The sequence below is a fragment of the Ornithorhynchus anatinus genome, chromosome 4 (assembly GCF_004115215.2).
Source record: "Ornithorhynchus anatinus isolate Pmale09 chromosome 4, mOrnAna1.pri.v4, whole genome shotgun sequence".
Classification (NCBI taxonomy): Eukaryota; Metazoa; Chordata; class Mammalia; order Monotremata; family Ornithorhynchidae; genus Ornithorhynchus; species Ornithorhynchus anatinus.
Window position 1 is genome coordinate 69,680,406 of NC_041731.1, and position 16,973 is coordinate 69,697,378.

The 16,973-nt window shown below is 47.0% G+C and overlaps 1 protein-coding gene across 1 annotated transcript in view; it reads left to right on the forward strand.

Annotated features, from left to right (window-relative positions):
- Positions 1-758: 758 nt before the first annotated feature.
- Positions 759-16,973, forward strand: part of EMC2 (ER membrane protein complex subunit 2) — a 56,585-nt gene continuing 40,370 nt past the window's right edge. Inside the window, 1 exon segment of the mRNA XM_029062704.1 lies at positions 759-851. Within this exon segment, the coding sequence (XP_028918537.1) occupies positions 812-851 (40 nt within the window). The 5' untranslated portion in view covers positions 759-811.

Here is a 16,973-nt window from a genome sequence, read left to right on the forward strand (position 1 = left end):
GGATGGATGGATGGATGGATGGATGGATGGATGGATGGATGGATGGATGGATGAGAGAGTGAGTGAATGACTTGATGGATGGATGGATGGATGGATGGATGGATGGATGGATGGATGGATGGATGGATGGATGGATGGATGGATGGATGGATGGATGGATGGATGGATGAGAGAGTGAGTGAATGACTTGATGGATGGATGGATGGATGGATGGATGGATGGATGGATGGATGGATGGATGGATGGATGGATGGGTGGATGGATGGATGGATGGATGAGAGAGTGAGTGAATGACTGGAAGGATGGATGGATGGATGGATGGATGGATGGATGGATGGATGGATGGATGGATGGATGGATGGATGGATGGATGAAAGAGTGAGTGAATGACTGGATGGATGGATGGATGGATGGATGGATGGATGGATGGGTGGATGGGTGGATGGATGGATGAATGAATGAATGAATGAGGGAGTGAATGACTGAATGAGTGGGATGGATGGATGACTGAGTGACAATGAATGAATGAATGGGGGAGGGAGGGAGTGAATGGCGGAACGGCCCGAGGCAACTGCGCAGGCGCGCTCTGGTCCCCGCGCGCCGTCCCCGTCCCTCCGCCCCCTACTCGGCTCTGCCAACGGGCGGCCGCTCGGCGCCCCGGGCCCTTCCCCCGTCACGTGACGGGGGCCGGGGGCCGGGGGGAGAGGAGTCACGTGACGGGGGCCTGGGGGAGGCGTCACGTGACGGGGGCCGGGGGGGGAGAGGCGTCACGTGACGGGGTCCAGCGGCCCGCCAGGGCGGCCCGGGCAAGATGGCGAAGGTGTCGGACCTGTACGACGTGACCTGGGAAGGTAATGGCGGCAATGGGGCCGGGCCCCAGGGAGCGAGGGGCAGGAGGCCGTGAGCCCCACGGGGACAACCGCAGCGCTCTGTAACCCTCAGCAGCACACGGCTGGGATTCGTTAAGCCTTTGCTCTGTGCAGAGCAACCTTCTAAGCGCTGGGGGGAGAGGCAGGCTCGGCAGCTTGTCTTGTCCCACCTGAGGCTCACGGGCTCCATCCCCATTTGGCAGATGAGGTCACTGAGGCCCAGACAAGTGAAGTGACTTGCCCACGGTCACACAGCTGACAAGGGGCAGAGCCGGGATTCGAACCCATGACCTCTGACTCCCAAGCCCGGGCTCTTTCCACGGAGCCACGCTGCTTTCTATCTCCCCCAGCCCTGAGAAGAGCGCTCTGCACACAGTCAGCCCTTCACAAATGCCAGCATTATTATTAGGGAGGCAACGTGGTTCAGTGGGAAGAGCCTGGGTTGGGGAATCTGAGGTCATGGGTTCGAATGCCGGCTCTTCCCCTTGTCTGCTGGGCGTGGCTCCGTGGAAAGAGCCCGAGCCCGGGAGTCAGAGGTCACGGGTTCGAATCCCGGCCCCGCCACTTGTCAGCAGTGTGACTCTGGGCAAGTCACTTCACTTCTCTGGGCCTCAGTTCCCTCATCTGTAAAATGGGGGTGAAGATTGTGAGCCCCACGTGGGACAACCTGATCACCTTGTATCCCCCTCCCCCCCCAGCGCTTAGAATAGTGTTTGGCACATAGCACTTAACAAATACCAACATTATTATTATTCCCTGTGCCTCAGTGACCTCATCTGGAAAATGGGGATTAAGATGGTGAGCACCATGTGGAACAACCCGATCCCCTTTTATCTCCTCCCGCACCCCGTGCTTAGAACAGTGCTCTGCACAGAGTAAGCGCCTAATAAATAGCAGCATTATTATTATTTGGGAAGCAGCGTGGCTCAGTGGAAAGAGCCCGGGTTTGGGTGTCAGTGGAGGTGGGTTCTAATCCCGGCTCTCCGCCTTGCCTGCTCTGTGACCTAAGGCAAGTCACTTCACTTCTCTGGGCCTCAATGACCCCATCTGGAAAAGGGGGATGAAGACTGTGAGCCCCACGGAGGACAACCTGATCACCTTCTATCCCCGCCCCCCTCCCCAGTGCTTAGCACAGTGCTTGGCACATAGTAAGCGCTTAAATGCTGCCATTATTATTATTAGGATGATGATGGTGGTATTCATTAAGCGCCTGCTATGTGCCAAACACTGTGCTAAGCGCTGGGGGTGGATAAAAGCAGTTCGGGTTGGATGCCAATCCCTGTCCCATCTGAGGCTCACAGTCTCAGTCCCCATTTTACAGATGAGGTCGCTCAGGCACAGAGAATAAAAATAATACTAATTAGGGTATTTGTTAAGTGCCTACTATGTGCCAAGCACTGTACTAAACACTGGGGTGGATACAGGGTAATCGGGTTGTCATTCATTCAATAGTATTTATTGAGTGCTTACTATGTGCAGAGCACTGTACTAAGCGCTTGGGATGAACAAGTCGGCAACAGATAGAGACAGTCCCTGCCATTTGACCGGCTTACAGTCTAATCGGGGGAGACGGACAGACGAGAACAATGGCAATAAACAGCGTCAAGGGGAAGAACATCTCGTAAAAACAATGGCAACTAAATAGAATCAAGGCGATGTACAATTCATTAACAAAATAAATAGGGTAACAAAAATATATACAGTTGAGCGGAGGAGTACAGTGCTGTGGGGATGGGAAGGGAGAGGTGGAGGAGCAGAGGGAAAAGGGGAAAATGAGGCTTTAGCTGCGGAGAGGTAAAGGGGGGATGGCAGAGGGAGTAGAGGGGGAAGAGGAGCTCAGTCTGGGAAGGCCTCTTGGAGGAGGTGATTTTTAAGTAAGGTTTTGAAGAGGGAAAGAGAATCAGTTTGGCGGAGGTGAGGAGGGAGGGCGTTCCAGGACCGCGGGAGGACGTGACCCAGGGGTCGACGGCGGGATAGGCGAGACCGAGGGACGGCGAGGAGGTGGGCGGCGGAGGAGCGGAGCGTGCGGGGTGGGCGGTAGAAAGAGAGAAGGGAGGAGAGGTAGGAAGGGGCAAGGTGATGGAGAGCCTTGAAGCCTAGAGTGAGGAGTTTTTGTTTGGAGCGGAGGTCGATAGGCAACCACTGGAGTTGATTAAGAAGGGGAGTGACATGCCCAGATCGTTTCTGCAGGAAGATGAGCCGGGCAGCGGAGTGAAGAATAGACCGGAGCGGGGCGAGAGAGGAGGAAGGGAGGTCAGAGAGAAGGCTGACACAGTAGTCTAGCCGGGATATAACGAGAGCCCGTAATAGTAAGGTAGCCGTTTGGGTGGAGAGGAAAGGGCGGATCTTGGCGATATTGTAGAGGTGAAACCGGCAGGTCTTGGTAACGGATAGGATGTGTGGGGTGAACGAGAGGGATGAGTCAAGGATGACACAGAGATTGTCCTCCGTGGGGCTCACAGTCGTAACCCTCATTTATTCAGATGAGGTAACTGAGACACAGAGAAGTTAAGTGGCTTGCCCAAGGTCACACAGCAGACAAGTGGCAGAGCCGGGATTAATAACGTTGGTATTTGTGAAGCGCTTACCATGTGCAAATCAGTGTTCTAAGCGCTCGGGGGTGGATACAAGGTGATCAGGTTGTCCCACATGGGGCTCACAGTCTTCAGCCCCATTTTACAGATGAGGTAATGGAGGCCCAGAAAAGTCAAGTGACTTGCCCAAGGTCACACAGCTCACAAGCGGTGGAGCTGGACTTAGAACCCATGACCTCCAACTCCCAACCCATGCTCTTTCCATTAAGCCGCGCTGCTTCTCTAAACCACGCCGCTTTGTGACTCGCTCAAGGTCACACAACAGACAGGGGGCAGAGGTGGGATTAGAACCCATGACCTTCTGACTCCCAGGCCCATGCTCTATCCACTACGCCATGTAAGAGCATAAGTAAATTGGGTGCCCTTTCCCCCAAACCTTCCTGTGTAGGGTTCACTGCAAAGGTGTTTTACTCAGATGCACCTAGTAATAACAGTAATGATGGTATTTGTTGAGTACTTACTATGGGCCACGCACTGTACTAAGCGCTGGGGAGGATGCAACCATATTGTGTTGGATACGGTTCCTGTCCAAGTAGGGCTCACAGTCTTAATCCCCATTTTACAGATGAGGTTCCTGAGGCACAGAGAAGTGAAGTGACTTGCCCAAGGCTACACAGCAGACAAGTGGTAGAGCCAGAATTAGCACCCATGACCTTCTGACTCCCAGGCCCGAGCTCTATCCACTACTACTTTTAGACTCGAAGAGAAGAGGAAGGTCTTACTCCTGGGCATAAATTTAGGAACTGAACATTGATTTCAATTACTTGTATTTATTGAGCGCTTCCTGGGCACAGAGCTCTGTACCAAGCGCTTGGGAGAGTAGTATGCATTCAGTCGTATGTATTGAGCACTTACTGTGTGCAGAGCACTGTACTAAGCGCTTGGGAGGGTACAGTACAGCAATAAACAGGCACATTCCTGTTACCTGGCCACAAGGAGACACACAAACATTAATATTAATAAATGACAGAAACTGTAGGTGAGTGTTGTGGGGCTGAGGCTGGGGTGAAAAAGGGTAAAATTCCAGGTCCACGGAAGACCAGAAGGAAGAGAGAGTAGGGAATTGAGGACTTGAAAAATGGTATTTGTTAAGCTCTTTCTATGTGCCAGGCATTCATTCGGTGGTATTGATTGAGCGCTTACCGTGTGCAGAGCACTGTACTAAGCGCTCTGCACTGTAGTAAATGCTGGAGTTGATACAAGCTAATCAGGTTGGACTTAGTTGGAGAAGCCCTCTCGGAGGAGAAGTGATTTTAATAAGGCTTTGAAAGTGGGGAGAATAATTATCTTTTGGATATAAAGGTAGGGGGAGTTCCAGGCCAGAGACGGGACACGGACGTGGGTTCAGCAGTGAGATCGGATTGATGAATTAGAGAAGCAGCGTGGCTCAGTGGAAAGAGCACGGGCTTTGGAGTCAGAGGTCATGAGTTCAAATCCCGGTTCTGCCACTTGTCAGCTGTGTGACTGTGGGCAAGTCACTTCACTTCTCGGTGCCTCAGTGACCTCATCTATAAAATGGGGATTAAGATTGTGAGCCTCACGTGGGACAACCTGATTACCCTGTGTCTACCCCAGCGCTTAGAACAGTGCTCTGCACATAGTAAGCACTTAACAAATACCAGCATTATTATTATTATTAATTTGAGGTAGAGTGAGTAGGTAGAGTGAGTGCAAGCAGAGAAGCAGCGTGGCTTAGTGGAGAGAGCCCGGGCTTGGGAGTCAGAGGTCATGGGTTCAAATCCCGGCTCTGCCACTTGTCAGCTGTGTGACTGTGGGCAAGTCACTTCACTTCTCGGTGCCTCAGTGACCTCATCTATAAAATGGGGATTAAGATTGTGAGCCTCACGTGGGACAACCTGATTACCCTGTGTCTACCCCAGCGCTTAGAACAGTGCTCTGCACATAGTAAGCACTTAACAAATACCAGCATTATTATTATTATTAATTTGAGGTAGAGTGAGTAGGTAGAGTGAGTGCAAGCAGAGAAGCAGCGTGGCTTAGTGGAGAGAGCCCGGGCTTGGGAGTCAGAGGTCATGGGTTCAAATCCCGGCTCTGCCACTTGTCAGCTGTGTGACTGTGGGCAAGTCACTTCACTTCTCGGTGCCTCAGTGACCTCATCTATAAAATGGGGATTAAGATTGTGAGCCTCACGTGGGACAACCTGATTACCCTGTATCTCCCCCAGCGCTTAGAACAGTGCTCTGGACATAGTAAGCGCTTAATAAATACCAACATTATTAGGTTGGCATTAGAGGAGAGAAATGAGCGTATTGGGTTGGAGTAGGAAATCACGAGGTAAGGTAAGTAGGGGCAAGGCGATTGAATGTTTTAATGCCAGTGATAAGAAGTTTCTGTTTGACGTGGTAGTGGATGGTCAACCGCTGGAGGTTCTTAAGAACTAGGGACATTTGGACTCGGCAATTTTGTAGAAAAATGATGTCATCAGCAGAGTGAAATAGGGACTTGAGTGGGGAAAGACAAGAGGTAGGGAGGCCAGCAAGGAGACTGTGGTAGAGGTGGGCTAGATTAACTGCTTGTACCAAGGTGGAAGCAGTTCTGATGGAGAGGAAAAGGCAGATTTTTAGTAATGTTGTGAAGGTAGACCTCCCGGATTTGGTGACAGATTTCGGGTACTGCCAAGGTGAATTTACTCACTCACTCAAGGAGTTGGGAGAGGAGTGATAGGAGGAAGATGGGGTGATAACTGGAGGGAGCCATGGGGTCATGGGAGGATTCAGTCAATCAGTGATACTTATTTGAACACTTACTGTGTGCAGAGCACTGAACTAAGTGCTTGGGAGAGCGCAATACAAAAGAGCCTTGTAAGATAAGGAAGATGGTGGTGCTGTCCACAGTGATGGGAAAGTCATGAGGACGGGGATTGAGTGGGAAGATGTTTTGGGCATGTTTAAAGTTTGAGGTGTTGGCAGGATATCCAACGAGAGATGTTCTGAAGGCAGGAGGAAATATGAGACTGCAAAGAAGGAGAAAGATCAGGACTGGAGGTGTAGATTTAGGAATCAGTTGCAGAGAGATGGTAGATGAAGCCTGGGGAGTAAATGAGTTCTGCAAGGGGGTGGGTGTGGAGGGAGAATCAAAGGGGACATGGAACTGAACCTTGAGGGACCCTGCATTTAGTGAGTGGGAGGCAGAGGAGGAGCCTGCGAAAGAGACTGAGAATAGTGGCCAAAGAGAGAGAGCCAGGAGGGGTCAGTGACCGTAAAGCCAAGGTTAGATGAGAAAGCAGCATGGTCTAGTGAATAGAGCACGGGCCTGGGAGTCAGAAGGCCCTGGGTTCTGATCCTGATCTGCCACTTGTCTGCTCTATGACTTTGGACAAACCATTTCACTTCTGTATGCCTCAGTTACCTCATCCATAAAATGGGGCTTAAAACCGTGAGCCTGATATGGTACCAGGACCGTGTCCAACCTGATCAGCTTGTATCTCTTCCAGTGCTTAGAACAGTGCCTGCACATCGTAAGCGCTTAACAAATACCATTAAAAAAAATGCTTCCAGGAGAAGGGGGTGGTGCAGTCAGTCAGTCGTTTATTAAATGCTTACCTTGTCCAGAGCACTGTACTAAGCACTTGGGAGAGGACATAACAGTAAAAGACATTGCCTGCCCCCAACGAGGACCACAGTGTTGAAGGCAGTTGAGAGGTCGAGGAAGATTAGGATGAAGCAAAGGCTGTTGGTTTTGGTAAGAAGATCATCAGTGACAGTTTTGGTAGAGTGAAAGGGTTGGAAGCCAGATTGAAGGGACTCGAAGAGAGGCAGTTGCAGGGGGGTGTATAATAATAATAATAATAATAACTGTGGTATTTGTTAAGTGCTTACTATGTTCCAGGCACTGTACTAAGAGCTGGGGTGGATACTAGCAGATCAAGTTGGACACAGTCCCTGTGCCATCTGGGCCTCATAGACTGAATCTGCATTTTACAGATTAGGTAGCTGAGGCACAGAAAAGTGAAGTGACTTGCCCAAAGTCACAGCAGAATAGTGGCAGAGCCGGGATGAGAACCCACGACTACCTGACTCCCAGGCCCGTTCTCTCTCCACTACGCCATGCTGCTTCCGGGAGAGACTGTAGGCAACTCACTCAAGGAGTTGGGAGAGGAGTGATGGGGGAAGATGGGGTGATAACTGGAGGGAGCCATGGGGTTATGGGAGGATTCAGTCAATGAGTGGTACTTATTTCAACACTTACTGTGTGCAGAGCACTGAGCTAAGTGCTTGGGAGAGTACAGTGCAGAAGAGCCAATCCTGTCCACAAGGAGAATACAGAAAGTGGAGGGGCAGACATGAAAGAAGGCTAGGGAGAAAGTAAACTTTAAGAAGGCTTATATAAGCATTGTGAGACTGGGGTGAATATCGGAGATTTTAAGGGGGTACCCAGCCTGATTCATAGTTAAATCAGAGAGGAAAGCAGATGGGGGAAGTAAAGGGATTTTGAAGGTAGGGAGAGTATTGGAATGTCAGATATGAAGGGGAAGGAGTTCCAAGCCTGAGGGAAGATGTGGGGAAGGGCTCGGTGGTGAGAGAGACTAGATGGAGGTATTCATTCAATAGTATTTATTGAGCGCTTACTAAGTGCAGAGCACTGTACTAAGCACTTGGAATGTACAGTTCGGCAACAGAGACCATCCCTGCCCATTGACGGGCTTACAATTCAGGTTGGTAATAGGAGGGCAGAGTGTGTAGTTTGGGTGTAGTAAAAGATAATTGAGCATAGGTAGGAGAGAGAGTGGTATTTGAGTGCTTTAACGCCTAAAGTAAAGCGTTTACGTTTGATGTGGAGTTGAATGGGCAACCATTGGAGTGTTTTGAAAAGTGGCGAGATAGAGACTGAACCGTTTTTCAGTAAAATAATCCAGGCAGCTAGTTTGTACTGGAGAGGGGAGAGACGGGAAAGGTCAGCAAGGAGGGAGTTGCAGTAATGATGGTGGAATAAATGCTTAGATCATCATGGTACTTTGGCTGGTTCATATTGATCTCTACTTTCCTCTCCTATTAAAAACTAACATGGTTGGCAAAAAAATGCACAGAAACAATTTTTAATGTAAATTGTTTCTAGACTAGAAAAGACTGTTTTTGGTAACCAGAATATTTTAGGGAAGGGCAAAAAAATTAGTTTCCATGTGGTTCCACATTTATCAGTTGACATCTGGATTGTAGTAACAGAAGGTGCTTTTTCAAGCTGCAGTGCAATTCATGAAGTTGCCCGTTCTGTGTACCCTTTGAGCACTTTGTTACCCCTTCCACCAGCCCTGCAGGGCTTTATACATTATTCTTATTTTCTGCTGCTACCCTTCTCTCATTTATTTTAATGTGTCTTCCCAGCTAGACTTTAAGTTTCTTGAGGGTTGACTGAATGCTTAAAATCCATGGTAAGGAGTGTCTGTTTTATGTGGTGATAGATGGGCAGCCATTGGAGGTTTTTGAGGAGTGGACTCAAAGTTTTTTGAGAAAAAAATGATGTGGGCAGCAGAGTTAGATATGGACTGGAGTGGGGAGAGATAAGCAGGGAGATTGGCAAGGAGGCTGATGTGGTAATTAGGGTGGGATAGGATTCAATTTTTTGCTATTGTTCTTGTCTGTCCATCTCCCCCGATTAGACTGTAAGCCCGTCAAAGGGCAGGGACTGTCTCTCTCTGTTACCGATTTGTACATTCCAAGTGCTTAGTACAGTGCTCTGCACATAGTAAGCGCTCAATAAATACTATTGAGTGAATGAATGAATGAATGAATGAATAAGTGGTTGCATCAACAGAGTAGCAGTTTGGATGGAGAGGGCAGGGCAGATTTTAGCAATCTTATGAAGGTTGAATCCACAGGATTTGGTGACAGATTGAATTCATTCATTCAATAGTATTTATGAGCGCTTACTATGTGCAGAGCACTGTACTACGCGCTTGGAGTGTACAAGTCGGCAACAGATATAGGCAATCCCTGACCAGTAACGGGCTCACAGGCTAAATGGGGGAGACAGACAGCAAAGCAAAACGGAACAGAACAAGTAGTCTGGCGAATACTGAATATGTGGGTTGAATGAGAAGAGTTGAGTTGAGGATACTCTTAAGGTCAGAAGCTTGGGAAATAGGAAGGGCAGTGATGAGAAAGACAGGGCAAGCCAAGACTTGGATGGGAAGATGAGGAATTCTCTTTTGAACCTGTTAAGTTTGAAGTGTTAGTTGGACATCCAAGGAGAGATCTTCTGAAGTCAGAAGATGGTCAGAAGTAAATACAAGATTTCAGAGAAGGGAAGAGATCAGGGTTGGAATTATAGATTTGCGAATCATCCACATAGAGGTGGTAGTTGAAGCAATTAGAGTGAATGAGTTCTCCACGTGGGTTGCTGTAGATGGGGAATGGAAGGTGATCCAGAACTGAGCCTTTAGAGACTCCCAGAGTTAGAGCCTGGGAGGGAGAGAAGGAGCCTGCGAAAGAAACTAGAGTGAGCAAGCAGCCCAAGAGATAGGAGGAGAACCAGGAGAGGACAGTGTCAATGAAGCCAAGGTCAGATAATGTTTCCAGAAGAAAGGGGTAGTATACAGTGTCAGAGGCACCTGATTCATCCCAGGGAGGAGGGTGTGTTAGATTTGACAAGGAGGAGTTCATTGGTGACCTTGGAGAAAGCGATTTTAATGGAGTGAACTGGGTGGAAACCAGGGTGTAGAGAGTGGAGAAGGGAGTTGGTGGAAAGGAGATGAAAGCAGAGATGTATATAACCTGTTCAGGAAGTTTGAACAGGACTGGTGGAAAGATGCTGCAATAGGTGGATGGTGCAGTGGGGTTCAGTGGCAGTATTTTTTTAGGCTTGGGGAGATGTAGGTGTTATTTGAAGACAGAGAAGACGGAGCCATCAGAAAGTGAGCATTGAAGATTGCGGTCAGGGAGGGAAGAAGAGTGGGAACAGTTGTTTTTAGAAGCAGCAGGGTGGTCTACAGGATAAAACATGGACCAGGGAGCCAGAGGATCTGAGTTCTAATCCCAGCTCTGCCATTTGCCTGCCATATGACTTTGGGCAAATCACTTTTCTGTGTTTCAGTTTCCCCAACTGCAAAATGGGGATTCGCTATCTGTTCTCCCACCTACTTAGGCTGTGAGCCCCGTCTGGGACAGGGGCCCGTATCCGGCCTGATTAATTTGTATGCACCTCAGTGCTTAAAACGGTTCTGGACACACAGTGAGTGCTTAATGAAAAAAGTGTAGAGGGGGTAGATTTTGAAACCACGAGAGAGATCTCCCTTTTATAGAAATAACAGTGTTTATGTGTGCTAAGCACCTGAGAAAGCTCAGGTGAGGATTAGATACAATCTGTTGCCCTTAAGAAACTTACCATCTAAGAATGAAGGAGGGGAGAGGACTGGCAGCAGATTTATGAGGAAAAACTTGAATAGTGCAGCTTGCAGCCCCTGTGGGTGCTTTGAAAGGGGGTGAGGAAGTAGCTGGTTGTAGCCAGGGAACATACCTTTCTAACTCTGATGTATTATACTCTCCCAAATGCTTAGTACAGTGCTCTGCTCATAGTAAGTGCTTCATAAATACCATTGATTGAGAGAAAAAGAATGTTTTTGAATACAAATTAAACTTAATTTGAACTTCTTTAGTATAAATTTAGTGCAGATGAGTAAATTTTGTACAGATATTTTTAAACCAATGTTCAGTGTTTATTTCTGCAACTGATGGTGAGAAGATGGTTCACCCGTTTCCATAGAAAATAAATGAAGATGAGAGATATATTTCTTAAGTGGAGGTGAAAAACCGACCTTTCTGAAGCACAAAATGAGGTCTTGTTCATTTTATCTGTTAAGGGCAAGTGTTACATTTAAGCGATTTGCAAAACTTGAAGTGGGCCTTTTTAACTCCTGTAAAGATCAGCTATTCCCTCTTTAATGATGAAATGCACTCATAAATGGGGGAACAGGCAAATGAGAAGAATGAGATGCATCCCCATCCCCTCAGTCTCCTATTGATCCATATCTTTTGTTGATTTAGTTTGGGCTTTTCTTTTCGGGATGTTGAAGCCACAAGGCAATACTCCGGAACAGAGCAAAAGATGACCATGATTCAGACACTACACATTTGCTGGTGGCTTCACATTTGACTTCTCTCAGCAGCAGAAGACTCTCTAAAGCAGCTGAACTACCTGATCAGTCAGTTGTATTTCATTCAGTCATATTTATTGAGCGCTTACTTGAGCGTTTACTTTGGGCAGAGCAGTGTACTATGCGCTGAGAGAGTATAGTGTAAGAGAATTGGTAGATATGTTCTCTGCACACAATGAGCTTACAAATCTAGGAGAGACAGGCCAATGCGGATACAAATTACGGATATGGACGAAAGTGCTGTGGGACTGAGGGAGGGGTGAATAAAGGGTGCAAATTCAAGTGCAAGGGAGTGGGAGAAGTAGAAATGAAGGCTTAGCTTTCAGTAAGGCTTTGAAGATGGGGAGAGTGATCTTCTGTTGGAAATGAAGAGGGGAGAGCATTCCAGGCCAGAGGCAGGATGTGGGCAAGAAGTCCATGGAGAGATAGAGAAGATTGAAGTACAATGAGTAGCGAAGCTTGCGGGCTCAGTTGTTGTAGGAAAGAAGCGTAGTTAAGTAGGCGGAGTCAAGGTTATTTAGTGCTTAAAAGTGCTTTTACTCCATATATCTGGCTACAATGCCATCATTCTTTGCCTTTTTTAAAAAACTAGTTCATCCTTTTACTTTTCAAATCATTCATATGTGAAGCTTCCTATATGATTAATTTTGAATGTTCAAAAGTAAACTTTTCAGGAGTCAAACTCAATATACCAACTTATTTTTGAAAGGGACACCAAATTGGGAAGAAGGCAGAAAGCTCCCATTATTCCTGCCTTATTTCTTGCCAGGTGTTCAAAACGAAAGGAGTAGAAGGAAACCCCTAAGAAATTACTCTTTGTAGAGAAAGTGACTTTAAATTGGAATGATGAAAAATACAGTTGTGGATACTTTACTCAGGTTATATATGTTAAATATGTGAAGAGAAGAATCTCACAGATAGTCAACTCGGTTCTTGTTACAATAAATACCATAATGGCAAACCCTCATTTTAAGAACATGTTAAAAAGCATGTTTCTTCTCTAAGGCAGCATTATCATATAAAACTTCTTAAAATTAATAAATACAATGGGTACTCAGGTTCATATAATTTAGAGAGGCAGAGGCAAAATGCCCAGTCATGTCAATTTAGATCATCAGTGGAAAAAGAGAATCATTTTTTCATTCAATTCATTCAATAGTATTTAATAATAATAATAATAATGTTGGTATTTGTTAAGCGCTTACTATGTGCCGAGCACTGTTCTAAGCGCTGGGGTAGACATAGGGGAATCAGGTTGTCCCACGTGGGGCTCACAGTCTTAATCCCCATTTTACAGATGAGGGAACTGAGGCACAGAGAAGTTAAGTGACTTGCCCACAGTCACACAGCCGATTTATTGAGCGCTTACTATGTGCAGAGCACTGGACTAAGCGCTTGGGATGAACAAGTCGGCAACAGATAGAGACAGTCCCTGCCGTTTGACGGGCTTACAGTCTAATCGGGCGAGACGGACAGACAAGAACAATGGCGATAAACAGCATCAAGGGGAAGAACATCTCGTAAAAACAATGGCAACTAAATAGAATCAAGGCGATGTACAATTCATTAACAAAATCAATAGGGTAACGAAAATATATACAGTTGAGCGGAGGAGTACAGTGCTGTGGGGATGGGAAGGGAGAGGTGGAGGAGCAGAGGGAAAAGGGGAAAAAGAGGGTTAAGCTGCGGAGAGGTAAAGGGGGGATGGCAGAGGGAGTAGAGGGAGAAGAGGAGCTCAGTCTGGGAACGCCTCTTGGAGGAGGTGAGTTTTAAGTAGGGTTTTGAAGAGGGAAAGAGAATCAGTTTGGCGGAGGTGAGGAGGGAGGGCGTTCCGGGACCGCGGGAGGACGTGACCCAGGGGTCGACGGCGGGATAGGCGAGACCGAGGGACGGTGAGGAGGTGGGCGGCAGAGGAGCGGAGCGTGCGGGGTGGGCGGTAGAAAGAGAAAAGGGAGGAGAGGTAGGAAGGGGCAAGGTGATGGAGAGCCTTGAAGCCTAGAGTGAGGAGTTTTTGTTTGGAGCGGAGGTCGATAGGCAACCCCTGGAGTTGTTTAAGAAGGGGAGTGACATGCCCAGATCGTTTCTGCAGGAAGATGAGCCGGGCAGCGGAGTGAAGAATAGACTGGAGCGGGGCGAGAGAGGAGGAAGGGAGGTCAGAGAGAAGGCTGACACAGTAGTCTAGCCGGGATATAACGAGAGCCCGTAACAGTAAGGTAGCCGTTTGGGTGGAGAGGAAAGGGCGGATCTTGGCGATACTGTAGAGGTGAAACCGGCAGGTCTTGGTAACGGATAGGATGTGTGGGGTGAACGAGAGAGACGAGTCAAGGATGACACCGAGATTGCGGGCCTGAGAGACGGGAAGGATGGTCGTGCCATCCACGGTGATAGAGAAGTCTGAGAGAGGAAGTTTTTGATAGTTCTGCAGAGCCAAAGTGGCAGAAGCAGAACTGAGGTCCAAAAAAGTTACTGATTTGATTTTGGGTTTAGACAATCAATGATAATAATAATAGTGGTATTTGTTAAGTGCTGACTGTGTGCCAAGTACTATACTGATCAGTGAGGTAAATACAAGATAATCAGGTCCCGCATGGGGCTCACAGTCTCTAGGCAGGAAGCAGGCATTGAATCCTCATTTTGAGGGAAATGATGCACAGAGAAGTTAAATGACTTGGCCACGGTCCCACAACAAGTGATAGAGCAGGTCTCTGACTTCCAGGCTCGTGCTCTTTCCACTCGGCCATGCTGCTTCAGTCAATCAGTATAATTTACTGAGCCCTTAATGTGTGCAGAGCACTGGAATAAGCACTTGAGAGTACAGTAGAGTTAATGTACATGATCCATCGCTTCAAGGAGTTTGCAGTCTAGCAGGAACTAGATTCAGGCACTAAAATTTACAGGAAGGAAGCAGGAAAAGTGAATTTGTACATCAGCTAGTGCTTAAGTAATAGGGTATGTATTTATTGGGTATGTACAGTGTGCTAAATACTGAGGTAGATAAAAGCTTATGAGATTGGACACTGTGTCTGGTCCACTAGAGTTTCACAGTCTATTATTTTTCCATATTTCAGATGAAGAAACTGAGGTCTTAGAGAGGTAAAGGGACTTAATAATGTTGGTATTTGTTAAGCGCTTACTATGTGCAGAGCACTGTTCTAAGCGCTGGGGTAGACACAGGGGAATCGGGTTGTCCCACGTGGGGCTCACAGTCTTAATCCCCATTTTACAGATGAGGTAACTGAGGCACAGAGAAGTTAAGTGACTTGCCCACAGTCACACAGCTGACAAGTGTCAGAGCCTGGATTCGAACCCATGACCCCAGACTCCAAAGCCCATGCTCTTTCCACTGAGCCACAACACAGTAGGCCAGTGGACAGCTGGAACTTGAACTGAGGTCCCCTGTCTCTCAGGCTCTTGTTCTTTTCACTGGGCCATACTGCCTTACAGTGCTCTTTACCCAATAAGCGTTCCATAAATATGCTTGAATGAGTATCTGAGTGTTACAAATGTGTGTGACTTTGTGCCTACTTAAGTTGGCTTGGATAGTTGAAGTGGCTAGTAGAGGATATAAAGTGGGGAGATTACAGATTTCTCCTCCAAAAAAACCTCCCCAGTGGGGTTCAGTGAAAAGAACCTGAAACTGGAAATCAGAAGACCTGGGCTCTCATCCTTCAGACTGTAAGTTTCTTGTAGGCAGGGAATGTGTCAACCAACTCTGTTTTTTTATACTCACCTAAATGCTTAGTACCAGTGGGTCTGCACACAGTGAGAGATCAGTAAATGCCTTTGATTGATCCCAGGATTGTCACTGACCTGCTCTGTGGCCTTGGGCAACTCTCAGGGTCCTTGGCTTATCTACCTTGTATCTATTCAGATCTAAGTACGTGCATGCTTATAACATACCATTATTACTGGTTTTATGTGATTTCAGAGGGGCTTTGAAGGTTTTTTTTTTTACCTATTTTTAATACATTTGTACTGTTTCAGTATTTTTTTTTAACATGGGAATCCATTAGTTTGCTCTCTTGCTTAATATACTATTTTCATGAAATCCATTTACTGCTGCTGAGTATAGTAGTGTATGTGATTAGCAAGCACAGTAGGAGGAAGGGGAAAAGTATTGCTATATCAAATTAATGGTATTTTTTGAGCATTTACTATGTTCAAAGAACTGTAGTAAATGCTTAGGGGAGTATAGTCTAACAGTCGATAAAGACTTTCCTTGCCCACAGCGAGCTAACTTAAAAACAACTGGTAAGCCATAGAGAGCTCACAGTCAAAAAGCAATATAAAGCAGATGGACATATAATAATAATGATGTTGGTATTTGTGAAGTGCTTACTATGTGCAGAGTACTGTTCTAAGTGCTGGGATGAATATAGGGAAATCAGGTTGTCCCACCTGAGGCTCACAGTTAATCCCCATATTACAGATGAGGTAACTGAGGCACCGAGAGGTTAAGTGACTTGCCCACAGTCACACAGCTGACAAATGGCAGAGTCGGGTGGGAATGTATGTATTGAGCACTGTACTTTGTTTAAAGATGATGCTGTTCATTAGTGAATCCCCTCCTGAGGCCAAAAAGATGTACTTATGACAAACAGTCCATTCAACATGTTGAGCTTGTTAAGGGAATTCTGGCTTTTAGCACCACTGTGCATATATGTCCCTTGCAGAGCTAGTTATTGTTTCTGAGACCAATCAATCAGTCATTGAGCCTGTACTGTGTGCAGAGCACTGTACTAAGCACTTGGGAGAGTACATTGCCAAATAGGTGTTTGAAACGATCGCCACCCACAAGGAGCTCAAGTTCCTGCTGGCTGCAGAACACTGTATTAGGGGTCTAGAATAATGCAACAGGCAGAGAAGGCATGGCCTTAGCCCGCAGAACAAATGGTCTATTAGGGAAGAGTCATCAGTCAATAAAGCACTGTACTAAGCATTTGGGAGAGTACAATATAACTGAGTTGGTAGACATGTTCCCTGCCCTCAGTGAGTTTACTGTCTAGAGGTACAAAATTATCTACATTCAGCATGGGCACGATGTAACATCCAAATTCTGCATTGGCAGGAGACCAAGACCTTTCCTCATTACTGACCAGCAGTGATCCATTACTATAGCATGCTGTTAGGGGCTGTGCTGTGTCCATAATGTTTGTCTCCCCCTCTAGACTGTAAGCTCATTGTGGACAGGGGTTGTATCTGTAATATTGTTATATTGTACTCTCCCCGGCGCTTAGTACAGTGTTCTGCCCACAGTAAGCGCTCAGTATGATTGATGAAAAAAAGGTATTCTGTCATCCTTACTTGTGTGTGCCCCGGGCTTTCTTGCCATGCCCATGCAGCCTGGTGTTATATCGGAAGACTGCAGGTGCCAGGTTGATAGCCCCTTATGATAGCCCT